Source organism: Girardinichthys multiradiatus, chromosome 6 (assembly GCF_021462225.1).
Source record: "Girardinichthys multiradiatus isolate DD_20200921_A chromosome 6, DD_fGirMul_XY1, whole genome shotgun sequence".
NCBI classification, from domain to species: Eukaryota; Metazoa; Chordata; class Actinopteri; order Cyprinodontiformes; family Goodeidae; genus Girardinichthys; species Girardinichthys multiradiatus.
Genome location: NC_061799.1, coordinates 30,133,930 through 30,150,490, shown reverse-complemented (window position 1 = coordinate 30,150,490; position 16,561 = coordinate 30,133,930). Strand labels below are relative to the sequence as shown.

The following is a 16,561-nucleotide window of genomic DNA, read 5'->3' as shown; positions in this document are numbered from 1 at the left end:
AGTCTCCGTTATTCTTTAATTCTGCTTGGTAGTTTAGTTGGATTGTTTTAACATAGTAAAGAGATTGTTGATTGAAATATGTTTGACTTGACTTATTTTTGTTAATAAATTCTTGTATTTTAAGAAACTGTGTGAATTCATTCCATATATGTGTGCAGAGTTTATGCTGTTCAATAATGTCAGAGCTTGGCTCATCCCTTTCAATTTTGTCCTAATACTATCGCCTTATTGGGCTGGTATTCACAGGACAACCCTTAACAGACTGAAATATTATTTGATAAAATATTAAAATATGAATTTTAAATATTAAATAATATTCTCAGATTCATAATCCTAACAATCTTGTGAATCAAGTCGTATTCTTATTTGTAACAACATGCCATAAATGGTGGTGGGAATTAGGATCCCGGAGTAGACAAACAAAGGACAAAAATATCCCTGTTGGTGCTGGACAAAACAAAAAGAACTGCAGCAATGGCATGTAAAATGTCCAAAACAAAGAAACTATAGCATCATCCTCAGAGACAGCAGTTTCAGTTTTTAAACGTCAAGTCACAAGTCTTTAAGGGGCAAGCTACAGAATAACTGTGATTACATGAGACATCTTGATATAGTGAGAAGACAAGGGTCTTCTCACTATATCAAACAGTTGAACATTTCAATATGTGATCACATCCTGACAGCATCACCATGACAACTCTGTTTTTTAATATAAAAAGTTTCCATTTCTCTTCATAATGCGGCACTCATACTGGATGGAGATGCATGTTAGGAACAAAACTATTTCAGCACTAAAATTTAATGACTGTGTTAAATGGCAAGAACAAAGCTGAGAGACAAATTGTTGGTGCACGTCTTGCTGGCGCATCTGTGACCAAGACAGCAAGTCTTTGTGATGTATCAAGAGCCACGGTATCCAGGGTAATGTCAGCATACCACCAAGAAGGACGAACCACATCCAACAGGATTAACTGTGGACGCAAGAGGAAGCTGTCTGAAAGGGATGTTCGGTTGCTAATCCGGATTGTATCCAAATAACATAAAACCACGGCTGCCCAAATCACGGCAGAATTAAATGTGCACCTCAACTCTCCTGTTTCCACCAGAACTGTCCGTCGGGAGCTCCACAGGGTCAATATACACGGCCAGGCTGCTATACCCAAACCTTTGGTCACTCATGCCAATGCCAAACGTCGGTTTCAATGGTGCAAGGAGCGCAAATCTTGGGCTGTGGACAATGTGAAACATGTAATGTTCTCTGATGAGTCCACCTTTACTGTTTTCCCCACATCCGGGAGAGTTACGGTGTGGAGAAGCCCCAAAGAAGCGTACCACCCAGACTGTTGCATGCCCAGAGTGAAGCATGGGGGTGGATCAGTGATAGTTTGGGCTGCCATATCATGGCATTCCCTTGGCCCAATACTTGTGCCAAGGACTACCGAACCATTCTTGAAGACCATGTGCATCCAATGGTTCAAACATTGTATCTTGAAGGCGGTGCCGTGTATCAGGATGACAATGCACCAATACACACAGCAAGAATGGTGAAAGATTGGTTTGACGAACATGAAAGTGAAGTTGAACATCTCCCATGGCCTGCACAGTCACCAGATCTAAATATTATTGAGCCACTTTGGGGTGTTTTGGAGGAGCGAGTCAGGAAACGTTTTCCTCCACCAGTAGTGACCTGGCCACTATCCTGCAAGAAGAATGGCTTAAAATCCCTCTGACCACTGTGCAGGACTTGTATATGTCATTCCCAAGACGAATTGACGCTGTATTGGCCGCAAAAGGAGGCCCTACACCATACTAATAAATTATAGTGGTCTAAAACCAGGTGTTTCAGTTTCATTGTCCAACCCCTGTATAAAATATGGATGTTTTTTGCCAGGTTTAGAATGGTATTTGGTATAAACCTTTTGAATTACCAACAGTCAAAAAGAAAAAAAAAAAGGAGTGTTTGAGCCAGAGAAAATGCAGTAGTTCCTGCATTCACTTTTCTGAAGACAAAAACGGTAAAGGGTGCAATTTCAATATTTTCCAGAATTATATCTCATTCACGTGCGGGTCAACAAATTATTATTCTGCCAGTGCTTATTTTCCAGATAAAATGATTTACCGATCAACATTGCTCATCTCATTTCAAAAAAAGGAGAAATTCCCTCTCTACTTGTCAATTCACAACTTGAATCTACACCACCACCCACCTGTCTGCTACTACACCTGCATCAAGTCTCCCAACCCTTAGAGCTCTATCTGCTTGACAGATCCAAATGTGAATAGAATTAAAAAGTAACCAAAATAATTAGCTACATTACTTTAATAAATTAATTGAAATACATTTTAAATGGGGCTGCATGGTGGTGCAGTCCTGGGCTCGACTCCCGGGGGTCTTTCTGCAAGGAGTTTGCATGTTCTCCCAGTGCATGCGTGGGTTCTCTCCGGGTAGTCCAGCTTCCTCCCATAGTCCAAAGACAATGGGTGTGTGCTTGGTTGTTTGTGTGTTGCCCTGCAATGGACTGGCATGTGGGGTACAGGGTGTACCCCACCTGCCACCCATTGACTGCTGGAGATAGGCACCAGCTTCCCCGCAACCCATTATGGAAGAAGTGGTATAGAAAGTGACTGACTACATTTTAAATGGAGTAATTTGTAACTGTAGCCAGTAACGGAAGGATGACTTGAGTCTAAGTTTTAGATTTCAGTCATCATCTATCAGGAATGTTCTTCAATCTGAGGTATTTCAGTGGCGATTCTAATGAGATGTTCTAAAATAGGGTGGGCACAAAGAGAGGTAAGTAATACTTTCCCCTACAGCCATGTCCCAAGCTATGTTAAAAATCCCCACCAGAAATCTTCAGTCCTGTTTGGTTTTAGTTTCAGCAATAAGAATGCAGGCACACACGTCTTCCAGCAGCTTGTCCAAATGTGTATTTTTCAAGGGCATTTTTACTTAACTGATTCAACACACAAAAAAACAGACCTGATGCTGGATGGTGGAGATTTACAAATAAAGCCCTCCATAACCTTTGTTTTGAACTTCGTTCTCTTATTTCTTCCAGTGTTCTTACACTGAGATTGAGTTCATGACTTTTACTATTTCATTTTTGGAAAGAGATAAATGTGCATCACAGAAAGAACTGACTGTAACTTAAAGAAATGGACATCAAACCTATTTGTATTCTAGTCAGCCCCCAAGATAGGTTGTTTAACTGCACTGCAAGAATTTCTCTGCCATGTTTTTCAGACAGGTCAGAGTGAATTCATGGCTTTAAATACTAAAAACAGCTAAATTGAATTAACTTTTCACCAATTTTTGCTTCTTGCACTTTGACAAACACATTACCAAAACTTTTTCCAGTTTAGTTTTTTTTTTTCTGTTTTGCATCCTATTAAAACATCAATGCCAGTGGTTTTTGCTTCAGACCTATAACATAACATTGACAATGCCTTAAAACCCTGAGTATCACTAATGGAACCCCCCAAGATTTAAAGTAAACTGTTTCAACAAGGCTATAATGAAAAACACCTCATAACCAACATAATAGCTCATAAGACGTTTGAGGTTATTCTGTACATTAACGTTGACAAAAAATACCCTATTAAGAAAAATCTCAAAATTTGTTTTATTTTTTGAAAATCTCCAGAAGCACCACTTGATGTTTCACACCTATGTGGGGTCCCCATATCCCTGGAACCCCTTATTCAGTCAGATGACAAAGTATTGGGTCTGGATTGTTTTTAACAGCATGTGGCAATTTCAACTGAATATCTATATAAAACACTTAAAAAGAGTAGAAAACCATGATTTCTTCACAGATTTGTAGTCACAAAATCAAACACTTCTTTAATAATGCATCATCCTGATTTTGGAAACACTGTTTCTGTTTAGAGTATCTACAGATTTAGAGTATTGGAGTATATAAAGAATCTGAAGACATTAATTTCCAAGGCAACAGAGACATATACTTTAATTTAAAAAAACAACAACAAAGGAGCAACTACAAAGCAAGAGCAGGGAAAATGCTGCTCTAAAATGAAATCCCACGAATCTGTGGTAAACATCACATCAGCTTCATTAATTTTCTATATAACATCCTTCGCATGTTTTTGATTTGGAAGAAAGATGAGTAAAAAGCCGTAAATAAATCATCCATTATTTAAAAAGCATTAGAATATCCAGCCTTTTACATGTACAATTATTTAGTTAGGAAAAAAAACAAAAAACCTACAGATAGTTAATCTCACCAGTGATGTGATGGAAGGATTTTTTAAAAATTTACATTTTCCTTTTAACTGCTATTTAAAAACTCTAATAGGTATTAGTTATTAGTAAACTATGTCTGCCTGGTGTAAAAATATCAAATGACAGAGCCCTATTTCTCTTAGCAACTATACAAAATTGGAAAGAATGGAGAACATGACACACAAGAGGATTAAATGTAACCATGTATTTTGGTCAGATGTGTCTAAGACTGAGCTTTTTGACATTAAACAATCCAACTGGGTCTGTTATGTAACAAATGAAGAAAATGTAGAAGGGGGTCTCATGCCTACTGTTAAGTACGGGGGAGGGTCTGTAATGATGTGCGGCTTTTTTTTTTACCCTATTTGCTTGGGAACAACTTTGGTGTGCAATAAAATAAACTTAAAATATTCAAAGTTCCTTGTTGAGTGTACGTTAACTAAAGCCATAAATTGTCATATGTTTCGGTTCAAGACGCCAGTGTTAGAAAGTGTACATTCTAAAACTAAATGTTTTTATAACTCCCCACATGATCTCATATTTTACAGAGTCTAAATTAGAACTGTTGATTCACAGGGCAATATCTCCAGGAAAATCTACAGCATTCAATAGCTGAGTGCTTCTTTTTATCCAATAAAAACTTAGTGGTTTAACTCAATCTGTCATCAGTTTGACACATTATTGCATGAGAACACACAACTCTCCCATACAGCAGCTCCACATATAGATCTCTTTTTATCACATCTTACCAGATCCAGACAAACAACTGTAATCTTCTGAGCGCTGTTTTGATTCACACAGTCGAACACAAATGCTCTATTTTCAGTTTTCTTGACATTGTAACTCTGAGAGGAAAAGATAAGCCTCACAGTGTGAAGGTGACACGCACACACATACAGCAGAAGAGGAAAACGGAGAGGATACAGAATATAGATACAATGAAGATGGAGGCGGCGCCACATCTATGGAGAGGCGTCTTGCTGCGCTAAGCCATGCGTCTTTATAATTAGTACATTTGAGCCCAGTTTGCTGAATGCAAATGTAACTGACATTAATTTTCCTTTGAAGCTGACTTGTGATGAGTTGTAAAGAAACACCCAAGTAACATTTTTCCCTTGAGTGAGGGCGGCTTATTGGAACAGATATGAGGGAATACGTAAAACTGCAAGCGCATTTCTTTACAGTTTTTAACTTCAAACAAAGCATTAAGCACCAATGATGCTAAGTCACTCATAAGATCATTGGTTAACCAGGTAATTAAACAGAGTCCAGTTCAACAACATCATGAGTCCAAGATAAATCAAAGTAATTATCATCTAAATGCCTGAATGCACCCAGGCAGACCCAACTCATCTTCCTGTCTACCTGTCAAACAAGTAATGTTCCCCCAGATTTGACTCTAGCCAACACCCACAGCCACATAATTAGTGAACTTCAGCTTGACATTAAAAGCTGACTGAAGCACTTCAAAAGGTTAATTTATGAAATAATCATTCTCCTTCTCTGAACGATTGTAATAAATCATCTAAATGAAGAATTTATGTGTCACTTTGAGCTGAGGTGCCCAATTTTCTACAGTGATAGCAGAAATAAGGAATAATGGATGAAGGTGTACATACGTGTGACTGCTTGGGTTGCTGTAGGAGGTCTGACAAGAAGGCTGTTCTTTAGAGACAATTGAAAATAATCTGAGCCTGTTTAATAAGGTTGGTACTCTTCTCAAAAAACCTTCTGTATCAAATCTTATTATTTACCTTCTGGTGGAATTTATACAGTTAAGCCCAAAAATATACATACCGATGGCAGAGTTAGATTTAAAGCAATACTTTTATTTGACCAGCATGTTTCTTCTGACTGAAAGTACTGGCAGTATTTTTTGATTGGCCCAGACAAATTTCCAAACTTGAATCTTATAGATGATCTTATAGATGTGGAGGGTGCCAAAGACTAGGAATATGGTAAGTGGGCCTTCCAACCTCAGAGATAAATAAAAGATCAGTGGAAACATGCAAAAAGTTGTTCAGCAAATATAAGAAGGGCTGGAATAGTGGTTGTGAGCCCTGGTCATCAGGGTCCACTGCCCTTCATGCTTTAGATGTGTCTCTGCTCCAGCACACTTGATTCAAATGATTTACTACGGAAGCCCTGAAAGGCAAGTGAGAAACAAAATCTAGATTAGAATATTTCTACTTTTTTTTTTCTATTCTGCTCTGAAAGGCAAGTGAGAAAAACTATTTTTGAGAGGCTTATTGTTCTAAGTGTTTGTCCTTGTAGTACTTTGCTCTGCCACTAGAAGCAGATGTTTGACCTTACAAGATGATATATGGAATCACTCCTTAAAAAATGAGCCTGCTTTTCGATTCACTATGGTGGTTTTGGAGACGCAAAGGCCCCCATCAGACCCAGGCTTCAGCTGGAGTTGAATTGGACAATTCTGTAGGACACAAGTTTTTTTTTACCTGACCTCGCAGATCACGTGACTGCAATTTGCAATACCATCTTGGGTGGCAGCTGCAGCCTGTTTTTGTTGTTTTAACATGATCAGTGAAGCAAAACTCCGGACCATTCAATTTGACTATGGGGTAAACTTGCTTAATTGTGGGTTGTGCTGCGCATGGTGGTAAGATCAACGTTCATTCTATCATCTGCCAGCTGTGAAAGAAAATTAGTGTGAGAAAACAAAACACTGAGTACACAACGTCGACTACTGTGGCTGAATCGGATATCCAGGGTGGATTTGGACAGCTTGAACCTCACTCACGCAGTGCACATTTTGTGACAGGTTAATAAATAATGTTCGTCTACATTTATTGTAATAATGCACTCAGCACTGCCACCCAGCACTCAGTGTTGTGACTTACTTCAGTAAGCTGCGCTCCTATGCCTTGACCAGCTAGGTGTAGGTTGTAATTTACCTTTACTGTTATACTGTAAAGGTATTATCTAGTATTATAACTATTATGTAATTATCCTATAAAGGCCAATATTGAACTTCCCATGAATTTTTGCCTATGTTGTGGCTATGAAAAAACAGTTGCATACTTGTCTAAAAATTATGTTCGGCCAATCGTCCAGATTTGCAATAAACAAACCAACATATGGATCCACCTTGTTGATGAACAAAATTTTCTTGAGGTACACGGCCTTATCAGGAGGCTGTAACGACTCTAGATACTTATCCATGTTCGAAAAAGTATGCAGTGTTGCAATGTTGTGAAAAGCGTGAAGTGTTACGGAGACACCCAAGATGGCAGACTGGAAGTGAGGCTACAACTTCAGTGACATCAGTGAAAACCCCCCATTGTCCTTTATCCTACAGATATCCTCGATCAATACTGGAGTTAATTATATATCACACATGAATATATACGCCTGGTATGATAACAACATAGCATGGCCAATAAATACACTATTTGTGTGCTTTTACTATATTTTATTTTACTTTACAACAATCTCATTTAGAAAATGGGACAGTGGTTCTTGGAAACCAGCCCTTTGACTATCCATTTAAACAATACAGCTGTTAGTGAAGGCTAGTTGTTTTATTCCAGTGCTTCTAGTGTCAGAGCAAAGTATTACAAGGACAGACACTTAGGAAAATAAGCCTATCAAAATATGTTTTCTCAGTTGCCTTTCAGGGCAGAACAGGAAAAAAAACGTAGAAATATTTTAATGTAGATTCTTTTTTCACTTGCTGTTCAAGGGAGAGAAAAGAAACATAAAAAAAAAACTTAAAAAAACTATAAACTGGATTTTGTTTTTTCTTACTTGCCTTTCAGGGCTTCCGAAATTACTTCCTAGTGCTGCAGACGTCTGTTAATCACCCATTTAAGTCAGGTATTGAATAGCAGAGAAACACCTAAAAACACACAGGACAGTGGGACCTGCTGACCGGGCTAAGAAACAGTAGGTTTGATTGTTGTAATGCCAATAAAGGTTTTCAATTGAATTTTAAGATGGATATAAAGAGAAAGGAAGGGACTGAAGTGAACTGAGGGCAAGTAAAAAATTAACACAGAGGAACATGGAGTGCCGGGAGTTAACAGAAAACATCTAAATAAACTGAAGCAAGTAAACAATGAGACTTACTAAAGAACATTAAACAAGGGGTAACCAAATCAATAAGGAAATAAAAACCAACACATCTAACACAGGAATCCAGGAAAGTAACAAAAAATCTAATAAACCTGAATTAACAGAAAGGAAGTGAAGAACATGGCAGTGAGAAGAAGGTAAACAGAACTCAAACCCAAAACACCAGCAGATCATGACCATAAAGCCACACATATGAAACATGATACAAAAATGTTGAAAAATCCAAATAAAATTGATTTATTTTTTTCTTTGTCTTGTTTTAATTTGGTATCCAATGTATCTAATAAACAGTTAAAATCGTAAAATCTCAAACTTTCAGATTTTTCTTTCAGCTGGGTTTAGAAGGCTAAGTTAGGTCATTAAAATATTAAAGTACTTACTTTTATACCAACTTCAATAAAGAAATCAAAATGCATAACAACATCTCACATTGTAAATGCCAATTCAATTTAAAAAGACTCACAAAGAAAGGGAAGGCAATTAGAAAACTTTTAATGATGTGAAATTACATGGTTATTTCTTTGGCACTCGGACCTGGGAGGAAGACATGAATGCTGATAATGACATGAGCTAAGATGATCATTTGTAAGGCTTAGATTTAGAGATGTCTTCCCCCTGATCCGACACTGGTGGTGGATTGGCGGCCAGGGAGCGAGGAAGCCAGGAGTAGATGTGAAGGAAGATGGTGGAGGAGGGATGAGCTCAGCTGACAGGCGAGGATGAACATAGCTGAAGGTCCTTTAAAAGCAGGGCGTCGGAAGGTGATTGGATGGAGAATCAGATGGACAGGATGCTGATTGGAAGGCCGGGAGATGCACAGAAGAGTCATTGGAAGGTGGAGGCGGTGAAGGTGAGTCTTTCATTCTGAATTTTCGTCTAAACTCCATTTTAAGGACAGAGAAAGTCCCAGCCTGATCATGTAGTACACATAACAACTCACTTCACATGTGGATTAAAAATGTGTATGTCCTCTCTATCCAAGCCTCATAATTTCTTTGGAAAACGTTTGTAGCTACTGTGATACTTTAGGTATTAAGGCAAATTTTATGAGTCAGTTCATATCATGAATAATAAAATTGTTGGTTGATTTTCAAAACCTGAGAAACCCCATACATGACGATCAAAAAAAATCCCAGATATAACGGTTTGGTGTACAGCCACACAGCAAGCACAACCAGATTGTGATTAGATTGTTCTCTTTTCTGATATTTCATTGAGCTTTCATGCTTAATTACAATTGAAATAAACGTGCATAGATTTCTGGCACACCATGGCAGTTGTTTTTGTCTTCTGTATTTGGGATTTCCGTCACCTCGCTTTCTGATTGACTACACGTCAACAGGCTGCGTGCTCGCTTCTCCTCGGGGAACACCCCACTCACTAGGATATTGGGGCCAAGACAATCCGATACCTTGAATATCCCCGATTTTAGGTTGAATCGGTCCTGACATCCTTCCGAGAAGACTAGATCACTCTTAACACACAGTAAGAATATCTCATAATATCATCTACAGAGCCATCAGGATAATTGGGTTGTCCTTGAGATTGTCAGAAGAGGAAGATTGCGGTCATAAATTGGCATAATTATCTTGCTGTGTGAACCAGGAAGCAGAAATCTAGGACATATTAAATCTTTGTTTGATATTGTTGGAAGCAAACAGTTATATTTTAAAAATGTAGAATTTTGTGATTGGTGTTTCTTGTATCAGACTTTAAGGGCTAAATTACGTTCTTAAAATCTGCCAACTTTTGTACCAAATTAAAAATAAAATGAAATTACATTGCAAAATCTCACATTTTTATTACACGTTTCAGTGAAAAGGAAAATGCAGGCACACCAATCAGCACACACTACAATGCTCCTCACTCACCGGTTATAAATGTCATCGTCCTCCCCTCCCCAGCCCCAGTACTCGTTTGGAAAGCCATTGATTTTAAGAAACTGCTTTTTACTGAGCCCCGAAACTCCTCCAAAGTAGCCAGCATATGGCAACCTGCAGGACATACAGAGAAAAGAGATGGGAAGCAAAAAAGGTGAGATGAAGGACCGTTTAGAGGAGAAGCAGATGAGTACAGATAACACGCAGCAAAAACATTTCATATCCACATGAATATTCTAGATAAAAATTATTCTAAAAATAAATCCTGTAAACAAGCGAAACCATTCATTTGGAGGATTGGTAGTGTCACTTCTCTGTTGAATAAACATACACATTTGTTTTGCTCTGAGCCATGAGGATGATGTCCTCAGAGAACTAAGAATTTTAGTGGGAAAGTTGAGAAAATCATACAAATACAACTTCTGACATTTTCATGTTCAGTCTGGGAAACATCTTACTATAGCTCAGTTTACTTAGAACATTTTTGGATAATTTTATCTTTGATAATTTGACAGGAGAAAGATAAAAAAAATAGAGCGAATTTTGAAGGGTTGCACCAAAAGTAATGTTTGTAAGCATACATTTATGTGCATTTATAATCGATGAGAAGTTTTGGATTAAAATGTGCCTCCTGCTTGCTTTTTACACTGGGCATTTAGGGAGACTTCAGTATAAGTGATCAGATTTATAACTGTGCAAAGTAGGGTTTGTTTAGGCAGACATGACTCAGTCAAATCAGACTGAAATGCACATTACTCCATGCATCAAATTAAGACTACATTATGCATTTGCTCGAATAAAATCTAAATCAATATGAAAGTAAAAGATTCAAAATATCTGATTGTGGCCCAATGCCTTAAACATGAAGTGATTTTTATCTTGTGCTTCTCAAAGAAGCAAACCATCCATCCATCAACTTATCCTTTATTTATAGTCAATGTTGCAGATGTTTCTCGTGTCTATTTCCAGCTGTCATTGGGTTCATTTTTGGAAATGTTGCCAACAGTTTCAGGTCAGTTTGCCCCTTTGTCAATTCATACCTCTTATTTGTACACAAGCATTGCAGTTTAGTGCCTTTCTACATGAATTTCATACCCATAGACCAACAAAAATGGTTTGTTCCCTAACTATTGCAAAACACTTTATTTCTCTTGGTAGATACATATTTTCTTGAACTGTGAAGATAAATAGTTGTTTAAAAGAAAATAATTTTCAAAAGACTCAAACCCAGGTGGTACCCTGTACTTTCATTTATTTTAGTACTGATCACTGTTTGGGACAGAAGAATCTAGTTAAATATGACAGATTATAACCCTTGATCAAACCAAAATTAATCTAATCAACCTCCTGTTGGTATACACTGTATTATTTATCAGAGTCATACCTTCATTTTAAACACTTCGGTGTTAGTGCAAATAGTTAACCTCCAGCCTTCTTCACACTGTAACAACTTTCACACTGAAGAGTGCTGTGGTTAGCACGACCTGGTTTATGTATAGTGCAAACCGACTGGGTTCTTGAGTTTTCAGCTGGTCAATCACCTGTCAAGGCTGGTCAAGACTGAAAATTGACCAGTTCAAGTGAATAGGTGATTTTGCACTGCATCTCTAATCAAGATGTGCAATGCATTGGATTGCAATCATCAATGCAATAGCCAGATGTGGAAAATGGTAATCACAAAGGGATGCAACATGTACAGACATATTTCTAGGGCTGACCATTCAAGCTTTAAGAGTTTTCTTTATTTTCATGACTATGAATATTGTAGCTTCACACTGAAGGCATCAAAACTATGAATTAACACATGTGGAATTATATACTGAACAAAAAAGTGTGAAACAACTGAAAATATGTCTTATATTCTAGGTTCTTCAAAGTAGCTACCTTTTACTTTGATTACTGCTACGCACACTCTTGGCATTCTGTTGATGAGCTTCAAGAGGTAGTCACCTGAAATGGTTTTCCAACAGTCTTGAAGGAGTTCCTAGAGATGCTTAGGACTTGTTGGCCCTTTTGCCTTCACTCTGCGGTCCAGCTCACCCCAAACCATCTTGATGGGGTTCAGGTCCGGTGACTGTGGAAGCCAGGTCATCGGGCGCAGCACCCCATCACTCTCCTTCTTGGTCAAATAGCCCTTACACAGCCTGGAGGTGTGTTTGGGGTCATTGTCCACTGCATGATGCTGTGGTAGCCATGCTGGTTCAGTATGCCTTAAATGTTTAATAAATCCCCAACAGTGTCACCAGCAAAGCACCCCCACACCATCACACCTCCTCCCCCATGCTTCACGGTGGGAACCAGGCACGTAGAGTCCATCCGTTCACCTCTTCTGCGTCGCACAAAGACATGGTGGTTGGAACCAAAGATCCCAAACTTGGACTCATCAGACCAAAGCACAGATTTCCACTGGTCTAATGTCCATTCGTTGTGTTCTTTAGCCCAAACAAGTCTCTTTTGCTTGTTGCCTGTCCTCAGCAGTGGTTTCCTAGCAGCTATTGTACCATGAAGGCCTGATTCACACAGTCTCCTCTTAACAGTTGTTCTAGAGATGTGTCTGCTGCTAGAACTCTGTGTGGCATTGACCTGTTCTCTAATCTGAGCTGCTGTTAACCTGCGATTTCTGAGGCTGGTGACTCGGATGAACTTATCGTCCGCAGCAGAGGTGACTCTTGGTCTTCCTTTCCTGGGGTGGTCCTCATGTGAACCAGTTTCGCTTGATGGTTTTTGCGACTGCACTTGGGGACACTTGGGGAGAGAACATGCAAACTCCACCAAGTAAGGCTCTGGCATTCAAAGCTATGACACTTTTCCCACAAGACAACAATTCCAGCAACTGCTCCATTGCACCACCCTTTTAAAGAACGCTCTGTAACAAAACTATATAACAACCGTATGTAACAGTGAGTTTTCTTTTTATGTGCAGATTTACCTAACACAATTTACATTTAAATCAGACATTTAAGTCTCTCTGGCAATCAGATCTTTTTTGTTTCTTGTTATTGGCAGACTTTAAGTGGATAATTTATGGGTGACTTTTAACTGTAATGGTATAATCCATACCCCTTTAATCCACTCAAGATATAAAATAGATGAATGTAAAAAAGAAAAAATTTAAATAACGACACTGAACAGGCTGCCAAAGCTGTTCGTCAGTGGTTGTTTGTAAGACAAGTTGCCTTGTTAGACTGAATGCTAGAAAGCTTCCAATGATGAGTTTTCTCATGTATGAATGGTGAATTAATGAGGTGAATTAATTTCCTAACTGATGAATAAACAGGCATATACATTAAGCATGGAAATGTGTGTATCTGTGTGCATGTCAACACACAAAACAAAAGAAGGCAGACGTGGTTTTATTTCTTGTCAAAAGTCACCAGGCTAGTGATGTGGGACGGACGTCATTGGGGGATGTCATGACAGGCGCCTGGAGTCTAACCAGAGGGCTTTGCGCGTGTGTGTGCACCTACATGTGTGCGTACAATCTGTGTTGTCAAACGTGTGACAGCCCCTTGTTGAGAGATGACAAGCAGAAACTAATGAGACCGTATGTTTCAGCACAAGTTCTCCGAGCAACAATATGGTCAGGAGGAGTGTGTGGGTGGGTGTGTTCAACCGAACGCATGCTGAGGAAGAACGAGAGGAAGCAGAGTGAACAAATACAGACACAAAAAACTGTACATAATGCAAGTTCTAGCTTGAGAAGTGTAATAATTTCTTGAAGAAAGAAAAGTCTAATCAAAAATTTATCAATTGGATGAGTCTTTTTCAACAAAAAAATCAAAAGTTTTACCCTAAAGTGTTCTTTAAGTACTTTCAGCCTTGATTCTGCAAGTTTTGGTCCAGGACCTGGGTACTGGTTTAAAAGCATTGAAAGATCTTTAAAAGAAGCCTGGTGAATTTCAGAAGTAAATCAGGCTGTAGTGTGGGAGTAAAAAATAACTTATTTGAAAGACCAGTTGAGCATACTAAGTTTATACTGGAATTAAACATTTTTTTGAAAGGACCGCTTTTACAACAAGATAAACCATCTTTTTGAAAGGACAGTTTTTACAACAGGATAAAGATAAATGCACATTAAAAACCACAGCTGGTGTAGGTCACTGATTATTTAAATCCAAACATCAATAAAAACCTGTAAATAGACCATGAAGATGTGAAAAGTTCTTAAAAAACTTGTTTTGCACAAAATGGGTTTGAATAGAAATTTTAAAAAGTTTTTGTTTCAAAACAAACACTTTATGTGTCTTACCAAGATGCCAAGATGGTAGGAAGCACTATATGACTAAATAGCCGTATCAGTTCATACATCAAAGGTTCTCTTGTTTGCGAGTCTCAATCACTTGCTGCAAAATGAAATAAGTAAACCATAACAGCACTGACTACAAAAGCCATAAAGGAACAGAGGAATTTTCTCAGTTTTAACCGACTATCAAGTGGAAATTTGTCATGGCTCTCGGCTCTGACCAAATGTCACATAAAGTGGTGGTCGGTCACACCTCCAGCTTTGCTGATTGTCTACATCTAACAAACAGTAAAGACCCATAGGCTTCATTGTCTGTTGCTTTCCTCTCTTCCAGTGTGCTGGAAGTAATGGTTTGAGATGAATATGACACTGCAGCTGCATTTAAAGGTCATATTAAAACACTGTAAATTACAGAGGAATTAAAGTCCCCGAAGGCTTCAGCAATTTCTAAATTGGCCTCTTAGCTTTGAATAGTTTGGTCCCCAGTCGAAACAGATTATGTTATTTTAAACTCCAACTGGTAACATTTATACTCACGTGTATGCACCTTAAAAGAGGTCAGACATATTTGGTCACAAGTAGCGGGCTTTCTCCTTATGTTGGAAAAACACCATTTGACAGTATTGAAATGAGGTTTTTGTCCTCCCTTTCATTAAAGCAGAACTACTGTCGAAGCTCTTAATTCACACTCATCTGAATATGAGTTTTTCAGAATATGAATGACTCATGAATGTCCTCAAAACCAATTTTCCTGCACACACAAACATGCAGGATGTCAGTGGCTGCTGTGTGAGACAGGCCAGCCCGCTCAGAGCCTGTAGGGAAACGTGTTACTGACTCACTCATTAAGTGGTCATTTATAGCATACCTTGGAACATGTTTGTAACTGTTTAGATTTAACAACAAAGCTTTTAAATGTAGAATTGGAATAATAACTTTATACTCTCCAAGAATAAACCGTATGAAGTGCAGTATATAGGAAAGAGGTGGATAGCATTAACACAAGGATTAACAGGTTGCATGTTAAAAATAAATATTCAAAACTTAAAGATATTTGTTGATAAATGCTAAAGGACTAACATGTTATACTTATGTGTTTATGTGATACATTAGGCCAAGACAAAAGAATGGGATGCATTTGATGAAAAAAATTTCTTTTCAGCCACAGACTTGAGACTTTACTTGGACATGGCACAAAAGACTTAGGGCTCGACTCTGGAGAGGTCCAGAGCCATTGATGGCTCTTGCACCTACACCATGAGTGATACAATCCTCTCTAGTTAGCGTTAAATACAGGTGTGAACGCACTAAACCCCGGTTGGCCTGGAACACTTGTGACAAATATTAGTTTGATAGTCTGAACACAAACAGTCCTGGGACACTTTGAAGGAGCACCCACCGAAGGGTTGTGACTTAAAGTGAAAATTTTGATTGATTCAACCTCTATAGTTTTAATTTCATGCAATGATATTGACCAGACAGTGTTATTACGTTGTATTAATGTGCCTTCTGCAACACACTCATGCAACATTTGCCCAGAAATGTTTTAAACATGTATTAAGACACATGCAATTGAATAATCATACAATATAAATAATTAAAAGAAAATCCTATCAAAAGGTAATACTTTATAAATTCTTCAAAAAAAAATAATTTTTTTTGGTGAGGTGAATTCAGGGTTATGCAGTTAGTTCAAATAGGTATTTTGTTTCTTTTAGTAGCTAATTTAACACGTGAGATAACCTTTAGGGCTCTCATCGTCCGCTTTATGTGCCGGCATTCTGAAAGGTTTTCTTCCCGAAATGTTACATCTCAAAAAACAAACATACCATCAAAATAGAAAAGGTAACATAACCAACGTGACAGTTTGATTTTCACATTAATAATCACCTGAATCCATTTTGAGTCATTCCAGTCAAAATCCTGCCGGCTCACCTCTTACAGTCTTACATGTTGCTGAGGAGCCAAGAGCTTAAATTAACTATTTTAAGTACTCACTGATTAATTACTAACAAGAAATGTCAGCTACAGTTCTGCTTACCATTTGGCATTGTTTTTATTGCCAGATAGCATTAGCTTATTGGACCCTACAGTATA

The 16,561-nt window shown here is 38.2% G+C and overlaps 1 protein-coding gene across 3 annotated transcripts in view; it reads right to left on the bottom strand.

Annotated features, from left to right (window-relative positions):
* Positions 1-16,561, bottom strand: part of b4galt2 (UDP-Gal:betaGlcNAc beta 1,4- galactosyltransferase, polypeptide 2) — a 266,605-nt gene that overhangs the window by 52,052 nt on the left and 197,992 nt on the right. For all 3 annotated transcript variants that reach the window (XM_047367011.1, XM_047367012.1, XM_047367013.1), the window contains one exon: positions 10,213-10,335. In XM_047367011.1, the coding sequence (XP_047222967.1) occupies positions 10,213-10,335 (123 nt within the window). The remainder of the gene's footprint in view (positions 1-10,212; positions 10,336-16,561) is intronic.